The sequence below is a fragment of the Polyodon spathula genome, chromosome 1 (assembly GCF_017654505.1).
Source record: "Polyodon spathula isolate WHYD16114869_AA chromosome 1, ASM1765450v1, whole genome shotgun sequence".
Taxonomy (NCBI): Eukaryota; Metazoa; Chordata; class Actinopteri; order Acipenseriformes; family Polyodontidae; genus Polyodon; species Polyodon spathula.
The window spans coordinates 44341277-44356702 of record NC_054534.1 but is presented as its reverse complement, the minus strand read 5'-3'; the positions used below and the strand labels follow the sequence as shown (position 1 = coordinate 44356702).

At 36.7% G+C, this 15426-nt stretch overlaps 1 protein-coding gene across 4 annotated transcripts in view; it reads right to left on the bottom strand.

Moving 5' to 3' along the window:
• The window catches only part of trpm3 (transient receptor potential cation channel, subfamily M, member 3), a 341244-nt gene extending 326945 nt beyond the window's left edge, over positions 1 to 14299 (bottom strand). For all 4 annotated transcript variants that reach the window (XM_041256339.1, XM_041256333.1, XM_041256346.1 and 1 more), the window contains exon 1: positions 14050 to 14299. In XM_041256339.1, coding sequence (XP_041112273.1) covers positions 14050 to 14205 — 156 coding nt within the window. In that variant the 5' untranslated portion in view covers positions 14206 to 14299. The remainder of the gene's footprint in view (positions 1 to 14049) is intronic.
• Positions 14300 to 15426: the final 1127 nt, after the last annotated feature.

Here is a 15426-nt window from a genome sequence, read left to right as displayed (position 1 = left end):
CAGAAGAAATTGTGGACCAGTGATAATGGTGCTAATATGAGGTAAGAAATGGATTTAACCACCTTGTTAAGCACTCCTTTTAAATTAATTCCATTGACATTTGAATAGAAAATCAAATGTTTTGGCTGTCCATGTTCAAATCGTACTGCTCAGTATTTAATTAGCACAGGCACCATCTCTTACTTCTTGCCCTTATATTATTCATTATGCTTTCACTAGTATAATACATATTTTATAAAGAAAATCATATATAATATGCAATATATAGTATTGGTTTTATTATTTATTTGTTTGAGGATGGTGATTATTGGGAATAATAATTGCATCATTGAAATAAAATATTGATTCTACATGTAAACAATGTTTCAGAGCAATCTAAGTTACATTATGTTAATATTCATTAAAAAGCTGCTTGCATTTTACACATTCTTTGTCAATCATTAAACAAGATATTTCAATCAATATTAAATACTTGGCCTACACATACATAGTAATATGTATATATAGTTTTCATAGAGGGATAGTGTTTAGGGTCCATTTATTGAACTGGGCTCAAATCTGTACTCAAGGATTATCCTGCATCTCTTCATTAAAAAAACAGACCCCTAGTCACTTATACATGACTAGGTGAAAGTGCCTCTTACCCTGTGTGCTGAACCTGCCAGAACTCATGAGTACAAAAACACGCACATTGTGTAGCTGCAGGCAGCAGAGTGGTTAGCATTTGGAACTGCGAAGGTCTTCAAAGGAAAAAAAAAAATTGGAACTAGGGTTAAGTGACTAGTAAAGCTAAACGGCTATTTTAATGAAAAAATACAATTGCTTTCCCTATTATAATTAATATTGTGGCTACATGGGGTCTCCTTCGCTTTTCTTTTCCTTTCTTTTTAGAAGAGCGGAATAAATGGACAGATGCAGGTGCAATCGGATTGTCCGCTTTTTATTCTCTCTGTACAGTCAGTCTCTATAGGCTGAGACCACACCAAAACAACAAAGCCCTCTTTCCTCTGTCTGGTTACTACTGCTTCGGTCTCTCCTATCTCGGCCCTCTCGCTCTCTGATTCTGAGTCTATGCAGCTTCTTTCTGGTTCACTCACTCTCGTTCTGTCTGTGCTACTTGCTCACAACTATCTCTCATCCTCTGATGTTGCTTCTGTTCTTATACCTTCACCCTCTGCCCACAACCTGCTCTCTTCCAATCGCTGCAGCATATCACCCTCACCGACTGACACTCCTCCACACACAGTCTGGTAACAAGGCATTATTAAAAATGAGAATTTTTTCTCAAGGGTTTAACTTGATTTTAAGAAAATGAATGCTTCATTTATTTGTATTTCGGGTGAACGTTTAATAATTAAAAGTGCTCATTGTTTTCCGCGATAAAAAAAAAAATTAAATTAAAAAAAATACATTATTCTGCAATTAAAATAAAAGGCTAAAATTGAGTCCCCCCATCACATTATAAGTTACACAATGTACTACTAAATAACAGCTAACACAGGAAGTAATTATTGGTACACTTTTAAATTAAGAGACAATTGTTTATACTAACCAGAGTGCCATCAATAATATAAAGAAACGTATTGTTTTAACACATGAAACACAATAAAAAAAAGATAATAATGTAGTTGTTATTTGTTACAATGGGGAACAACATTAGAGGTGATTATGACGTCAAAACTTACATTCCTGATTGGGCGGGTTTTCTGGAAGAAGTGGGTGGATTTCGAGTACGGTTCCCAAGATCAATTATGGATGTAATTGACATACAGTGGTCAATTTTGGAATTGAAACAAGTTTGATTTGACACTCGTTAAAAATGACATTGACCAGTGAAAAAAGACACGTGTATTCTTGCAGTTCCTATTTTTGTCTTCAAGATGGCTCTGGAGAAGCTTATTCTCTGCATAGCTAACCACGAAGAACAGTATATTATAACCTATTTATTATTAGTAGCTCCTCAAACTGAACAACTGACATTCTGAAATAAACTTAGAAATGTTTGTTGTCCAATTTGAGCTCCTCCTATGATACTCCCCCAGCTATTTATACTTCTTTAATTTTGGGTACATCCAATATCGCTTTTTTGTGTTTTTGGCTTTGACTCCACATGATAATAAATCTTCATCTCTGCCGAAGCTGATTGATACCTCTGCAATTTTCTTTTTTTTTTCTGGTGTGGTTTTAATGCATCCAATGTGCAATCAAGTTGACGGACGACTTTTCGGGTGACAGATGATAAATTATGTATTGGATCCAGTGTTTAATGGCCTTCAGTTTGTGGGGCATGACAGAAAGATTGTGCAGGTGCATCATCCTCTAAAACAGAAACATTGGAAATATGAAGAAAGTTACCTAGAATTTGTATTTATGTTTGTAGGCACTGCAGAAGAACTTCGTCTTCAGAGTGTCATCTGTGGTGATGCACTGGCTAATGAGACTGTTATTATTAAAAACAAAAGTGCAGCTGGAGAAATGTGTGTTTTTGAAAGTGTTTAGCAATTTCTGTAATATTTTCTTCAGAGAAACGATCACCAAGTTTATTCAGATTTTAAGAAAGTTCAGTTAATAGGATGATCCATTTTACAAAATTTACCGGATAAGTGGATATGTTACTACCAGTACGAGGATTTTTACTCACACTAAGGCCGTTGATTCCCCTGCTGCCAGCAGTAGTGCATAAAACAAATTCTTAATATAACTTAAAGTAAATACAATGTAAGTATTTCCCTTTCTTCAGCCCTGATGTTAAACCGTTGGCAACAGTCTTTTTGGAGCTTCCTACTGGCAGTAAAATATCTTTACATAAACTGACAGGGGCTTGTTTTACTGGGATATCCTCCTGCGGCAAAAAAGAACCGCAATACCACGAGCAATCATTCAGTATCCTCATATAAAATATTGTGCAAATAACATTTTTTGGCAGGGTATTTCTCTAAAGTTGTAGAGACTTCCAGTGTTCTTTTAATACAGTAGAAATACATATTCATATTTACATCTTCAGTTAAACAGGTTGCACACAGACATACACTGGTTGACTGTTCATGGTGTTTCTACCTGATGAGCTGTGGTTGCTATGAAACAAAACTAAAAACTGGCTCTCATAAAATCCCTTTAAGCAGGGAAAGGTTGGCTCTTCCCCATAGGAACTCCCATCAATAACATTCAATAACCTGCACAAAATCCTTAACAAATCCATTGCAAGCAGACAAAGATTATATAATTAATTTACTTTGTATACTAGGAAGGCTTTTAAGGCATTTGAATAAGTGTTTCCAATATCTGTCTTTAAAATCCTGGAAACAGCACCCATAGGATCCTGGAGAGGCTGATTCAGCTGTTTGTATTTCAGTGCTCAATCTGCAATGCAGCAGTATCCAAAATTACAGAATCGTTGATTAGCTTTAACTGCCATACTCTACCAAGAGGAATATAACAAACAGTATGTGTCTAAGTCCATGCTTGACTGAGAAATGATACAACATTTGTCAAATAAATCATATTTATAAAATGATGGTTCACCTCAAAATCTAGTATAGACATCACTGCCCTTTGTTTGTATTATGTTCGTGTTTAGTGATACTAATACTCATCTTGACAGGTAGATGTATCTAAAATGTTAACCCCTTTCAGAAGTAGCATGCTGTAACAGCTGTTTAAATGATTGAAAATAGGCCCCTGCATTATTTAAAATAGGTCTGTCAGATCTGACATTACTGACATGGAATTATCTTGCATCTTGCATTAGAATAAAGTAGATTCTCTCTCTCTCTCTCTCTCTCTCTCTCTCTCTCTCTCTCTCTCTCTCTCTCTCTCTCTCTCTCTCTCTCTCAATAGTCATTGCTTGGAAATTCTGGCCTGTAATTTGTTAAAACCTCATCATAGGAGACAAAATAGATTGAACTCTTGCCCAGACATCCCTATACAACCAGGCAATAGTCTCCCTCTGATATGTGAATGGTTCACATCACAGTCAGTCCCAGCCCTTTTCAAAGGAATGCCCACCACCTACATTCCTAACAATAAGAGAAAATGGCTGAATGAAAAAACTGTGATTCTGTGACTGACAGAAAATTAATAACAAACATACTACAAAAAAATATCACTTTGATAACTGTGGTATGAACTTCAAAAACGTTTTGTTATTTATTTATGACATATCAGCTGTATTTAAACAAAATACTGTAAAAGCCATACATATATATTTTTTTCATAGATAGTTTTCCTTTTTCCTTGTGAATTTTTCAAATAAATAAATTCCCAGCAGTGTCAAGAAGTTTTCTTTTAATTGGACACAAGCAGCAGTGTGTTGCAGGAGAAGTTACTCACACGGTAGGCTATAGCATTCAAATGTCTTTCCACCTTGGAGCCTTGGTGTGAGACTAGCAAGCAGAACTGAGTCTGAGCGATGTTAAGAGCAAGCGTATGGAGAGAATGGAGTGAGCATGGAGAGAATGGAGTGAGCATGGAGAGAGCATGGAGAGAATGGAAAACATGGAGAGAGCATGGAGAGAGCATGGAGAGAATGGAGTGAGCATGGAGAGAATGGAAAGCATGGAGAGAATGGAGAGAGCATGGAGAGTTTGATCCTGTTTGTACAAGGATTTTTAAAACTTCCCAAACTGGCGTTCCTTGTCCAGGTCTTCCAATCACATGTCAATGATTGGTTCAAATTGAATCTTGGGTGTCTGTAAAACAAACCTAAACCACAGCATCCTTGTCTGATAGGTTCTAAAATACCACCATATATGTTAATGTCATTCTCCAAATGTAGACAATTAAGTAGACAATTGTTGTTTTCTCAAAACAATAAAACAAAGTTGAAAGCAGGTTTTAAGCCTTCCCCAGACGATATTTTGTGCAAAAGATCACATTTAGGTTTGGTAAATCTTATAACCTATACAATATGCATTAATAAAGATGCTAAAACTTCTACTGTTAACAAAATCTATTTATTACAGCTCTTGGCATTAAAAACTGGATAATACTGGTTGCCAGTTGAACTTCTTTCACTGTCATAAAATTGTGGCTGGCCAGGCGCCTGCAGGCCTGCCTGCACGCAATTCAGAACCTCGTGGTCATCTGATGCTGTAAGTTCTGGATATGACTGCACGGCGGCTTGCAGACTGAAAAAAAGCGGATGGCTGATGTCACTCATTTCGGAGGACACGAGTGCTCTTCTTCGTTTCTCCCAAGTTAGTTCAGGGGTTGCAGCTGTGAGCCAGGTTGCATAATAATTCGACATTCCAAATTGAGAAAAAATTAGAAAATGAATACAAATAATTTAAAAAAATGCTGTTGTGTTTTTCTGGACTTATTTCACTGAAATTAATATCCATATATTTTTCTTTTAGCCGGTCTTTAGGTCTTAACAGTCTGTGTTGTCGTTTCTTTTGTTTATTTTCAGCTTTTTTTTCTACTGTATTTCATTTAGCAGTGTCTCATTTGGTCTTATATTGCTCCTGTAGACAGTTGCTATAGTACTTTTCAGGTGCACTATTGTCTTCACCGAGTAAGTTGATACTGTACCAGTTCACTTGAATTTCATCTCTAAATGTATTAAAGAAAATGGTTGGAATCTCACTCATTTTGCTACTCTGGTTCTATGTCATGAAATTTTGATGATTGTATTTATAATGTGGTGCGTGTTGATTCATACAGTGTGAAGTGGCTCATTAGTATGCAAGCCATACGTATACGCTATTTTTCCAGCATGGTCATTGGTCCCGTTACCTGGTGCAGAGCTTTAAAAAATATTTGTCAAAATGCCCTCCCAATGTAACGGCCTTTTACCCAGACATACGTTCCTCAGCAAATCCGAAACACTAGACCCAACTGGTTTTAATAACTAAAACTTAAAACTAATTATTGAATGCAAATTAAATGTTTTGTCCTTTGGGACTATATAACATTATGGATGTACATGTAATAAGAGTATAATTTTGTGTTTATTGAAAAAAGTGTTTCATTATTTTTCTTCTGGAGTTATAACAAAAATTTACTTTGAAATAGCCGTTTTCAAAGTGGTATAAACCAATTTGGGCCGTGCTGTTCCCATGAAATATATGCACGTCTGGGTATTTGGAGGCCACCACCCAGACATGTGTATAATTCATGGGAATAGTTGTTTATAACTTTTACATGGCCGAAAGTTTTGTAGCACTAGATTTTAAAAAAAATAACAAAAAAAAAACTATATGAACACAATTTATGGCTTTTAATAAACATCGGTAACCAAAGAAATCACAAAATGATATCGCATTACTACTGGAAGGCGTAATAATAGTACAGTATTTTGAGCCTCATTTATGGAAGGGCGCGAGACTTTATGGAGCGCGATAATTACAATTAGTGTGCACATTTATGATTTCCATATTTACTATTGCAATTGTATTAATTATTGCATCTGATACTTGTCATGTTATGGCGCACACTAAATGTAGTGCTTCACACTTTGGTAATCAGAATGAATATGTGATTTCTATGGTAATACACGATAATGTATTTAAATAAGCATCCAGCTTGGAATGATGAGATGAGATGAATTCATATGGTATTTACTGAAGGATGTTAATTTTAGTGCACGCATTAAAGTAATCATTTATTAGTGCCTATGGGAACCAGGCTTTAACCACTGATAGGGGTGCTACTGAAACCTGTTTTTCTGGCCTCAAAACTAGTGATGTGCAGTTCGATCATTTTTACTGACTCGATTCATTTGATTCATTCAGTTTAGTGAATCAATTCAACAGATATGTCTGGCAGCAAGGGTCATTTAAGTTAAGACTGTTCAATAAATAAATAATAAACAATTATATATATATATATATATATATATATATATATATATATATATATATATATATATATATATATATATATATACACACACACACACACACACAAAGCTCTGGAAAAAATTAAGAGACCACTGCAAAATTATCAGTTTCTCTGGTTTTACTATTTATAGGTATGTGTTTGGGTAAAATGAACATTTTTGTTTTATTCTATAAACTACTGACAACATTTATCCCAAATTCCAAATAAAAATATTATCATTTAGAGTATTTATTTGCAGAAAATAAATAATACAAAGAAAATAAGTTCATATTCATTTTTAAACAACAAAATACTAATGTTTTAACTTAAGAAGAGTTCAGAAATCAATATTTGGTGGAATAACCCTGATTTTCAATCACAGCTTTCATGCGTCTTGGCATGCTCTCCACCAGTCTTTCACATTGATGTTGGGTGACTTTATGCCACTCCTGGCACAAAAATTCAAGCAGCTTGGCTTTGTTTGATGACTTGTGACTATCCATCTTCCTCTTGATAACATTCCAGAGGTTTTCAATGGGGTTCAGGTCTGGAGATTGGGCTGGCCATGACAGGGTCTTGATCTGGTGGTCCTCCATCCACACCTTGATTGACCTGGCTGTGTGGCATGGAGCATTGTCCTGCTGGAAAAACCAATCATCAGAGTTGGGGAACATTGTCAGAGCAGAAGGAAGCAAGTTTTCTTCCAGGACAACCTTGTACTTGGCTTGATTCGTGCGTCCTTCACAAAGACAAATCTGCCCAATTCCAGCCTTGATGAAGCACCCCCAGTCCAATTTGAGTACAGTATTTACAGTATAATTGTAAATCTCGAAAAACTACTCACTTCTAAATCTTTTGTAGTCATTTCTGTATTACTTTAGTATAAATACATGTTAATTTGGATTCATATGTTGTTTTTTTCTGACTTTATGTGAACGAAAAGACACACATTTGCCCGTTTTCCCATTGGAAATAGTGATATTTTGAAATATCACTGTCCTGGTCATAAAAGCAAAGTCTGTGGGGAATAATAGCCATTCTCTATACTTTTGAGGCATAAGCAATTAAGAAATAACACTTACTCCCCAGGAACAAAAAAAATAAATAATTTGTTACACGGTGTAATCATATGTCTTACAATTCTGCAATCTTCTATGTTCCGTCTTCACCTTTCGCTTCTGTGACGCTTCTGTGACGCTTCTGCAGATTAAATTATCGTTCACACTACAGGTAGCGTGTACCGTATGGTATGTAAATTAGTCAAATACTGTGCCGCATTTTTATGCATTCTCTGTTTGTAAATAGGGCAGTACATTTAGATTCACATACGTAAGGCACACTACTTTACGTGTGTGCTAGTTCCAAATGTAGTGCATATCAATAATTGATAAACAAAAATCTACTATAATCAAGACGTTTCAAACTGAGTCCTGAGCAGTGCTGTTAACAAGCTGTTATAAACAAGTTGTCTTTCAAAAGCTTGTTTACAGCATTTCTTTTTCCATCTGGCTGAAGAAGGCTTGTAGTGGGAAACGTTCTGATATAATGCATTTTTTTTAACAGTTATTCACAATACCTTTTTCTTTTTGATTTTGCACCTTCTGTACACAGCAGATTTTTGATGATTTCAAATGAATCTATATATAATATATATATATATATATATATATATATATATATATATATATATATATATATATATATATATATATATATATATATATATATATATATATATATATATATATATATATGTATCATATAATGTGTGTGTGTGTGTGTGTATTATGTACAAAACATTAGGAACACCTTCCTAATATTGTGTTGCACCCCCTTTTGCCCTCAGAACAGCCTCAATTCATCGGGGCATGGACTCTACAAGGTGTTGAAAGTATTCCACAGGGATGCTGGCCCATGTTGACTCCAATGCTTCCCACAGTTGCGTCAAGTTGGCTGGTAGTGGATCTCTACTCCGAATAGCTTGTTCCATCTCATCCCACAGATGCTTAATTGGATTGAGATCTGGTGACTGGGCAGGCCACTGCAGTAAGCTGAATTCACTGTCATGTTTGTGGAACCATTCCTGGACAATCCTAGCCTTGTGGCATGGGGCATTATCCTGCTGAAAAAATCCATTAGCAGATGAATACACTGCTGCAATGATGGATGCATGTACTCATGTGGTTTTCTCCATACCCTAGTCCTCCCATCAGCGTGAAACAGCAGGAACCAGGATTCATCAGACCAGGCAATGTTTTTCCAATCCTCTACTGTCCAGTGTTTTCGTTCCTTAGCCCACTGCAATCGCAGTTTCTTGTGTTTTGCTGAAAGAAGTAGAACTCTGTTAGGTTGTCGGCTGCAATACCCCATTCATGTCAAGGTACGACAAGTTGTGCATTCTTTTATGGGTCTTTCAGCACTAATGTTGTATTGCACAGCCAGCTTCTCCAGTCACAGCCAGCTTCTTCATTCACAGCCAGTTTCTCCAGTCACAGCCAGCTTCTTCAGTCACAGCCAGCTTCTTCAGTCACAGCCAGCTTCTCCAGTCACAGCCAGCTTCTTCATTCACAGCCAGCTTCTTCATTCACAGCCAGCTTCTCCAGTCAGAGCCAGCTTCTCCAGTCACAGCCAGCTTCTTCATTCACAGCCAGCTTCTCCAATCACAGCCAGCTTCTCCAGTCACAGCCAGATTCTCCAGTCAGAGCCAGCTTCTCCAGTCAGAGCCAGCTTCTTCATTCACAGCCAGCTTCTTCATTCACAGCCAGCTTCTCCAGTCACAGCCAGCTTCTCCAGTCAGAGACAGCTTCTCCATTAACAGCCAGCTTCTCCAATCACAGCCAGCTTCTCCAGTTTCTCCAGTCACAGCCAGCTTCTCCAGTCAGAGCCAGCTTCTTCATTCACAGCCAGCTTCTCCAGTCAGAGCCAGCTTCTCCAGTCACAGCCAGCTTCTCCAGTCACAGCTTCTCCAGTCACAGCCAGCTTCTCCAGTCACAGCCAGCTTCTCCAGTCACAGCCAGCTTCTTCATTCACAGCCAGCTTCTCCAGTCACAGCCAGCTTCTCCAGTCACAGCCATCTTCTTCATTCACAGCCAGCTTCTCCAGTCACAGCTTCTCCAGTCACAGTTTGTCTAAATCAGCTAGAGTCTCACCCAGAATTTAAGGTCAGCAATTAAAGTGATTTATATATTTATTTTACTTTATTGCTATTAGTTTAAAAGAAATAATATATGTGTTCAGATTTATACTAAAGTGGGGGGGGGGGGGTCCAAAGCACTTCAGAAGTCGCTAAATTGTAAGAAGGTACACAGTTGTGTTTAATTCAGGTTATACCATTGCAGATTTCTTATTTTTAATCTACACAGTTGTTTTTGTAGGGCATTTTATTGTATGTGGAAAACACTGTAGAACTCTGTGCCCCTCTGTGTACTATACTCTCGGTAAAAAAAAAAATTGGGGGGCCACTAGACTAATATTGGACCAATAGACCTGTGCATAAAGACCTTTAATTTTGTATGTTGCAAACACAAGGGCAACTCTTACTGCTAGTAACATTCTATAAAGAGGTCAATGTAAAGCACCTGACTTTATCCTGAGCTTCTATTACTACAGCTGAGGTATGACACACAGGAGGGTAAAATCACAAATCTTCATATCTTTACACTGTAGTAACATGCCCATAAACATTAACCCTTTAACACGTATCAAAGTAGGGATCTGAGAAACAAAACAGCTATATTAAATTGTTGATAATTCATAGAACAAAACTTGGCAAGAAATACATTTTTGCTAAATAAAAACTAAACCCTGGCTTAATTTTCTCAACCACCTGGCTGAGGATACAGACAAAGGTTTACTGGGAATGCTCTTCATTTAAACTGTAATAATATCCGTAGGAATATATATTATGTACTGACGTACATTCCTACCCAAACGACTTGCCTTAAAAATGGCATTTGTGCGGACTTAAAAAAATCGATTAACAGCCAGATCGACTTAATGAATGCCTTTCTTTTTACTCCAGCAAATTATGTCCTGCACACTTAAAATATATGAACTGAAGGTCTGTGTTGAAAGAATCATATTTCTAACACTAAAACAGTAAAGAGAAACACACACAAGTAAATACTGCACTCTTGTTCCTGCGTCTTCCCATGAATGCTACAATGTAAACGTGTATTTTACTTCCATATGTGATTGTCTTTTTCAAGTAATACAAAAACACAAACAGGATTGTTTTATATCTCTATGGATAAACAATTTAATTTCCAATCAATACTCTGCAAACACAGAAAAACAGATATTTTTTTTAAATTTATAGCTAGAAAAATGTTTTAGCTTGTTTGCCAGACATCCATGACGTAATTAAGAAATAGAGATATTTTAATAATGCTAATTACAGCTTTAAAGGAAGTAGAGGACAGAAATAACATTGAAAAGCGTTTTATAAAGCTTACTAAAGTAGTTTTTTTTTTTTTTTTAAAGTGCAAAGTTTCATTTTGTACAAAACTGCACGCACGTATTTAAATAAACAGATTGCCGCAGGCTTGTTTCTTAACAGAAAAACAACATGGTCATGCAAACATTTACATGCTACTTTCTCTCACTGTTTAAATCTGAGTCAAATAGTATTTGCTTCTCACAATGATATCAATTATTTTAATTATAGAACTGTAAGGTCTACAGAAAAGAAACATATTTATCTGATTAAATAAACTCTGGTGTGTATTCACTTTCTGCCGATTCAATCTGGTCACATCCAACTTGAATTGTTTCCCATAGCTATAGAAAGTGAGTTCTAATTTAAATTAACCACCCCGTTTAAGAAAAAAAGACGTTAATACACAACAGCGCCACGTCGCTACACTGAGGACATTTAAAAAAAAAAAAAAAAAAATGGCAGCTTTATTTTTTCAGAGTAAAAGTAAGGGGGCCAAACTATATACTCACTCCCCCTGTCGGAAAAGTACAGGGGCCATGGACCCCCTGGCCCCCCTGGTGACAGCACCCATAAACTTACCAACTATGAGTAATTCTGTTCCAAAGAAGCAAGCTAAGCTGTTGCTTGAGAAATTCCAAGGAATTTATGGTATGAGAGGTAACATAGAAAGGTTTTCCTGGAATTTAAATAAAATCAATGTATACTAAACTGTACATACCAGTAAGAGATAAGTCCAAACCACATGTAATAATTTAATTAGATAATATATTCATCACTACGAAATGTATTTCGACCTATAGTAGTCATATAAAAGAATGGTAACTAATATTTGCTTTTATTAGCACAAGCAACATGATCACTGGTATCCCTTTTCTCATATTGAATGTATTTTAGTTATATGCTTGGTTGTAACACTTTAATGTGGGATATGCAGATATTTTAATTACAAAATTAGAATTAATAATGGCTCTTGCTTTCAGGTACCATTTTATTTTATACCATTGGTGCTATTTATCAATTCTGTCCAATTGCTGCAGCTGAACCATGTGACCTTAGCAAGGAAGTTAGTCGATATCAGGTAGCAACAGTATTACTATTTTGATATTGTATATTGTATATCATAAATTAAAATGTAAAATCCAGCAAATAAACACGTGTTATCACAGTGAAAAAGTATCCGCTGGTGTTACGCATGCCAATAAGCAGCAAGTTGTAAGCTGAATGCTGACCGGGAAAAAGGGATTTTAACTTGTGCTCCAGTAGACAAACCTGAATAATATCCCAAAATGAAGCCACTCAACCTAGCAAGAAGCCCCCCTCAATTTGTTTTAATTGTTTATTTTTTATTTGCCTTTTATTTTAATTGGGGCATTAGTTAGTTGGTGTTCCCAGTGTGGTTGTTCGGTGGTGTTGGTGGCGACCTCTAGTGGGGGAGAATTATTGGCTGATGACAAAAAGTGGGAACCGAGAGGTGATTTGTGGCACTGACATTCCCACCAACAAACCAGACGGTAGGGAGGACTAATATTTTTTTATGCCTCAATATTCTGTATTTTAATATTTTATTTGTTTGATCTGTAAATCTTGGAACTGGAGCTTTCTGTGTCCGGCATTTATTCCTCTACTGGATTTAAAGGGCCTAGTGTGTTGCTATCTCAAATAAATAAAAACAAGCGCAGGGTATTCAGACCACACTAGTATTATGTATATATATATATATATATATATATTTTTTTTTTTTTACTATTTCCAGGGTGTAATCCCCTGAGCGATGTAGACGTTATGATTAATTGGCTCTCCGGCACCACACAATTATTTGGTGTAGCCAGCAGGATTTGGGTTTCTGTGAACAACACATAGTCCCTTTGATATGCCAGGCGAGAAATCTGCGGCTTCGCTCATGCCGATTATGAGGATGCCATTCTTTAGGGGTGCACCTTGGATTCCTAAATTGAAAGGCACAGATGAAAAAGCCATCTGATTTATTTATTGTTTATTTATTTATTTATTTATTTATTTATTTATTTAAAATTATTTTGGGGTTCTAAAAATGTCAATTAACCACAAGCCAATGGGGTTGCCCCGATCCCGTTGGGGTCAAATTTTGGCTTGGGTTTCTAACATATACATATTCAAAGTTATGCATGACTGTATGGGACATGTTATCTCTAAATAAAATTAAAAATAACATTTAATATCAGCATGGCCCTCATTCTTCCAAGTCTGTGTTTAACACCACACCATTGCTTGGTTTCTCTGATAGGCAACAGTTATCTCCAGTCATGCAGAGTTATGTCTTATGAGGCATGTGGTCAATGCTAGTCACTGATGTTGCTCTCTATTCTCAGTGGTGTACAGTGGCGCACAGTGGTGCTTGATATTAAGTGACTTACTATACTATATTCCTAACTACACTAAATCCTATTCAATCATCCTCTCAAAATTAACAGTACACAATGAATAACAGACTTGAACACATTGAGCTAATTAAGCTGGAGCTTACACTGCTATTTAAAAAAAAAAAATCAAAGGCTGATACTTTTTGTTGTCTGTATATTAATACATTTCAAGGTTTAGTTGAAGAGAACAAAATACAACTGAGGACTACAATTAAAAATGTAAATTCTATCAAATTAAGAAAAAATTATGAATTTCAAAGAACCAAAAACAAAAATAAAATGTTAACTTTTCTATACATTTTAACTGTAAATGAAACTTTTTTTGCAATGGCATAGACCTGCACCTGTCTGCCTGTTTGCCAGCAGATATAACATTAGAAACCCTTTGCTTACCGGTGTCTGTTGAGAGTTGAGTCCAGATTGCTTCGTTGTGCTTAACCTTTTCCAGGACTCTGCAAAGCGCCCACGGCTGCCCCCCCTTCCACCTGCCTCGTCTCTTGTGGAACATCTTCTCTCCACCTCCCCTCGGCTTCCCCACTTCTTGCCCATTGGCAATTAAGTTTTTGTTACAGAAGGAAACCCTGATTCATCAATGTTTTCCTCTCTGTTCAGTAAAAAAAAGCAATATTTCTCTCTCACTCACTCTCACTCCCTCTGATAGTGTTACCAGAATATTTTCTCTTACAAAACAATTTCTAAATTGGTGGCTTGATAGCAGCCCCACCTTTTGTGGCACGTAGGGCTGCTCCGCTCCCAGGATTGCTTCAGAAGCAGCCAAGCAGATACTGTTGAGAGCGAGTCACTTTCATTATGAACACACCTCTCTCTCTCTCTCTCTCTCTCTCTCTCTCTCTCTCTCTCTCTCTCTCTCTCTCTCTCTCTCTCTCTCTCTCTCTCTCTCTCGCTCTCTCTCTCCCCCCTTCCTCCTTTGCAGCCTGTGTCCGCAGCCTGTGCTCTGTTTATTATAGTGCATTAAAGCCTTTGTATTTGCCAAGATTAAAGAGGTGAGCAAGAGAGACCAGCTGGCTTGTGCTGGTGCTCCTTTCTTCAGTGCCACACTCTCTTACTCAGCTTCAAATGAGGAAATGCCACAACCGAGATCTCTCCTCCCTGCTTTATAGGATACAGTACAGGTACTTTCTCTGAGCTCAGACATTTAGATTTTACTTTTATGCTTTGAACACTTACCTAGACTACATCTATCAACAGTTCAGATTTTTGTCATGGCAGTAAAATATGTATTTATTTAAACGTGAGCTAGGTGGTTCATGGGATTAATTCTTCCTTCAGGCTGCTGAAGTGCACACACAGCTTATTGTCTGGCATTTGTTGTTTGTTTTTGATAGTTATGTTTCTTCAAAAATATTTAAAAACCCTGCTGAAATAAGTCCTATCAGCATGCATTTCATTATCTTTATGGTTGGTCAGTTCAGAATACCAGGGTATGTATGGTACTGCCTAAATGAATTAGTGTTTTATGCACACATTGCTGTTGTAATAAACTTCAACATCTAATCTAAGAGGCCTTACTGAGGTTTGGTACAGTTTACAAAGTACAACTGCTCATAACATTCTGTGATTGATTTTTAAGTACTGATTAAATGGCCTCTATCCAGGTTTGAACAAAGTTAACATAAGCAATGTTTAAGGTGCTTAAAATTGGCGATACACTACATGAATAATATGCTGTGTATATTGGTCTGTTTTCTATTTGGGCAGACCTTCAAAAGCTAGCAGACAGGCTTTGATTGCTTCTGGTTGTCAAATCCT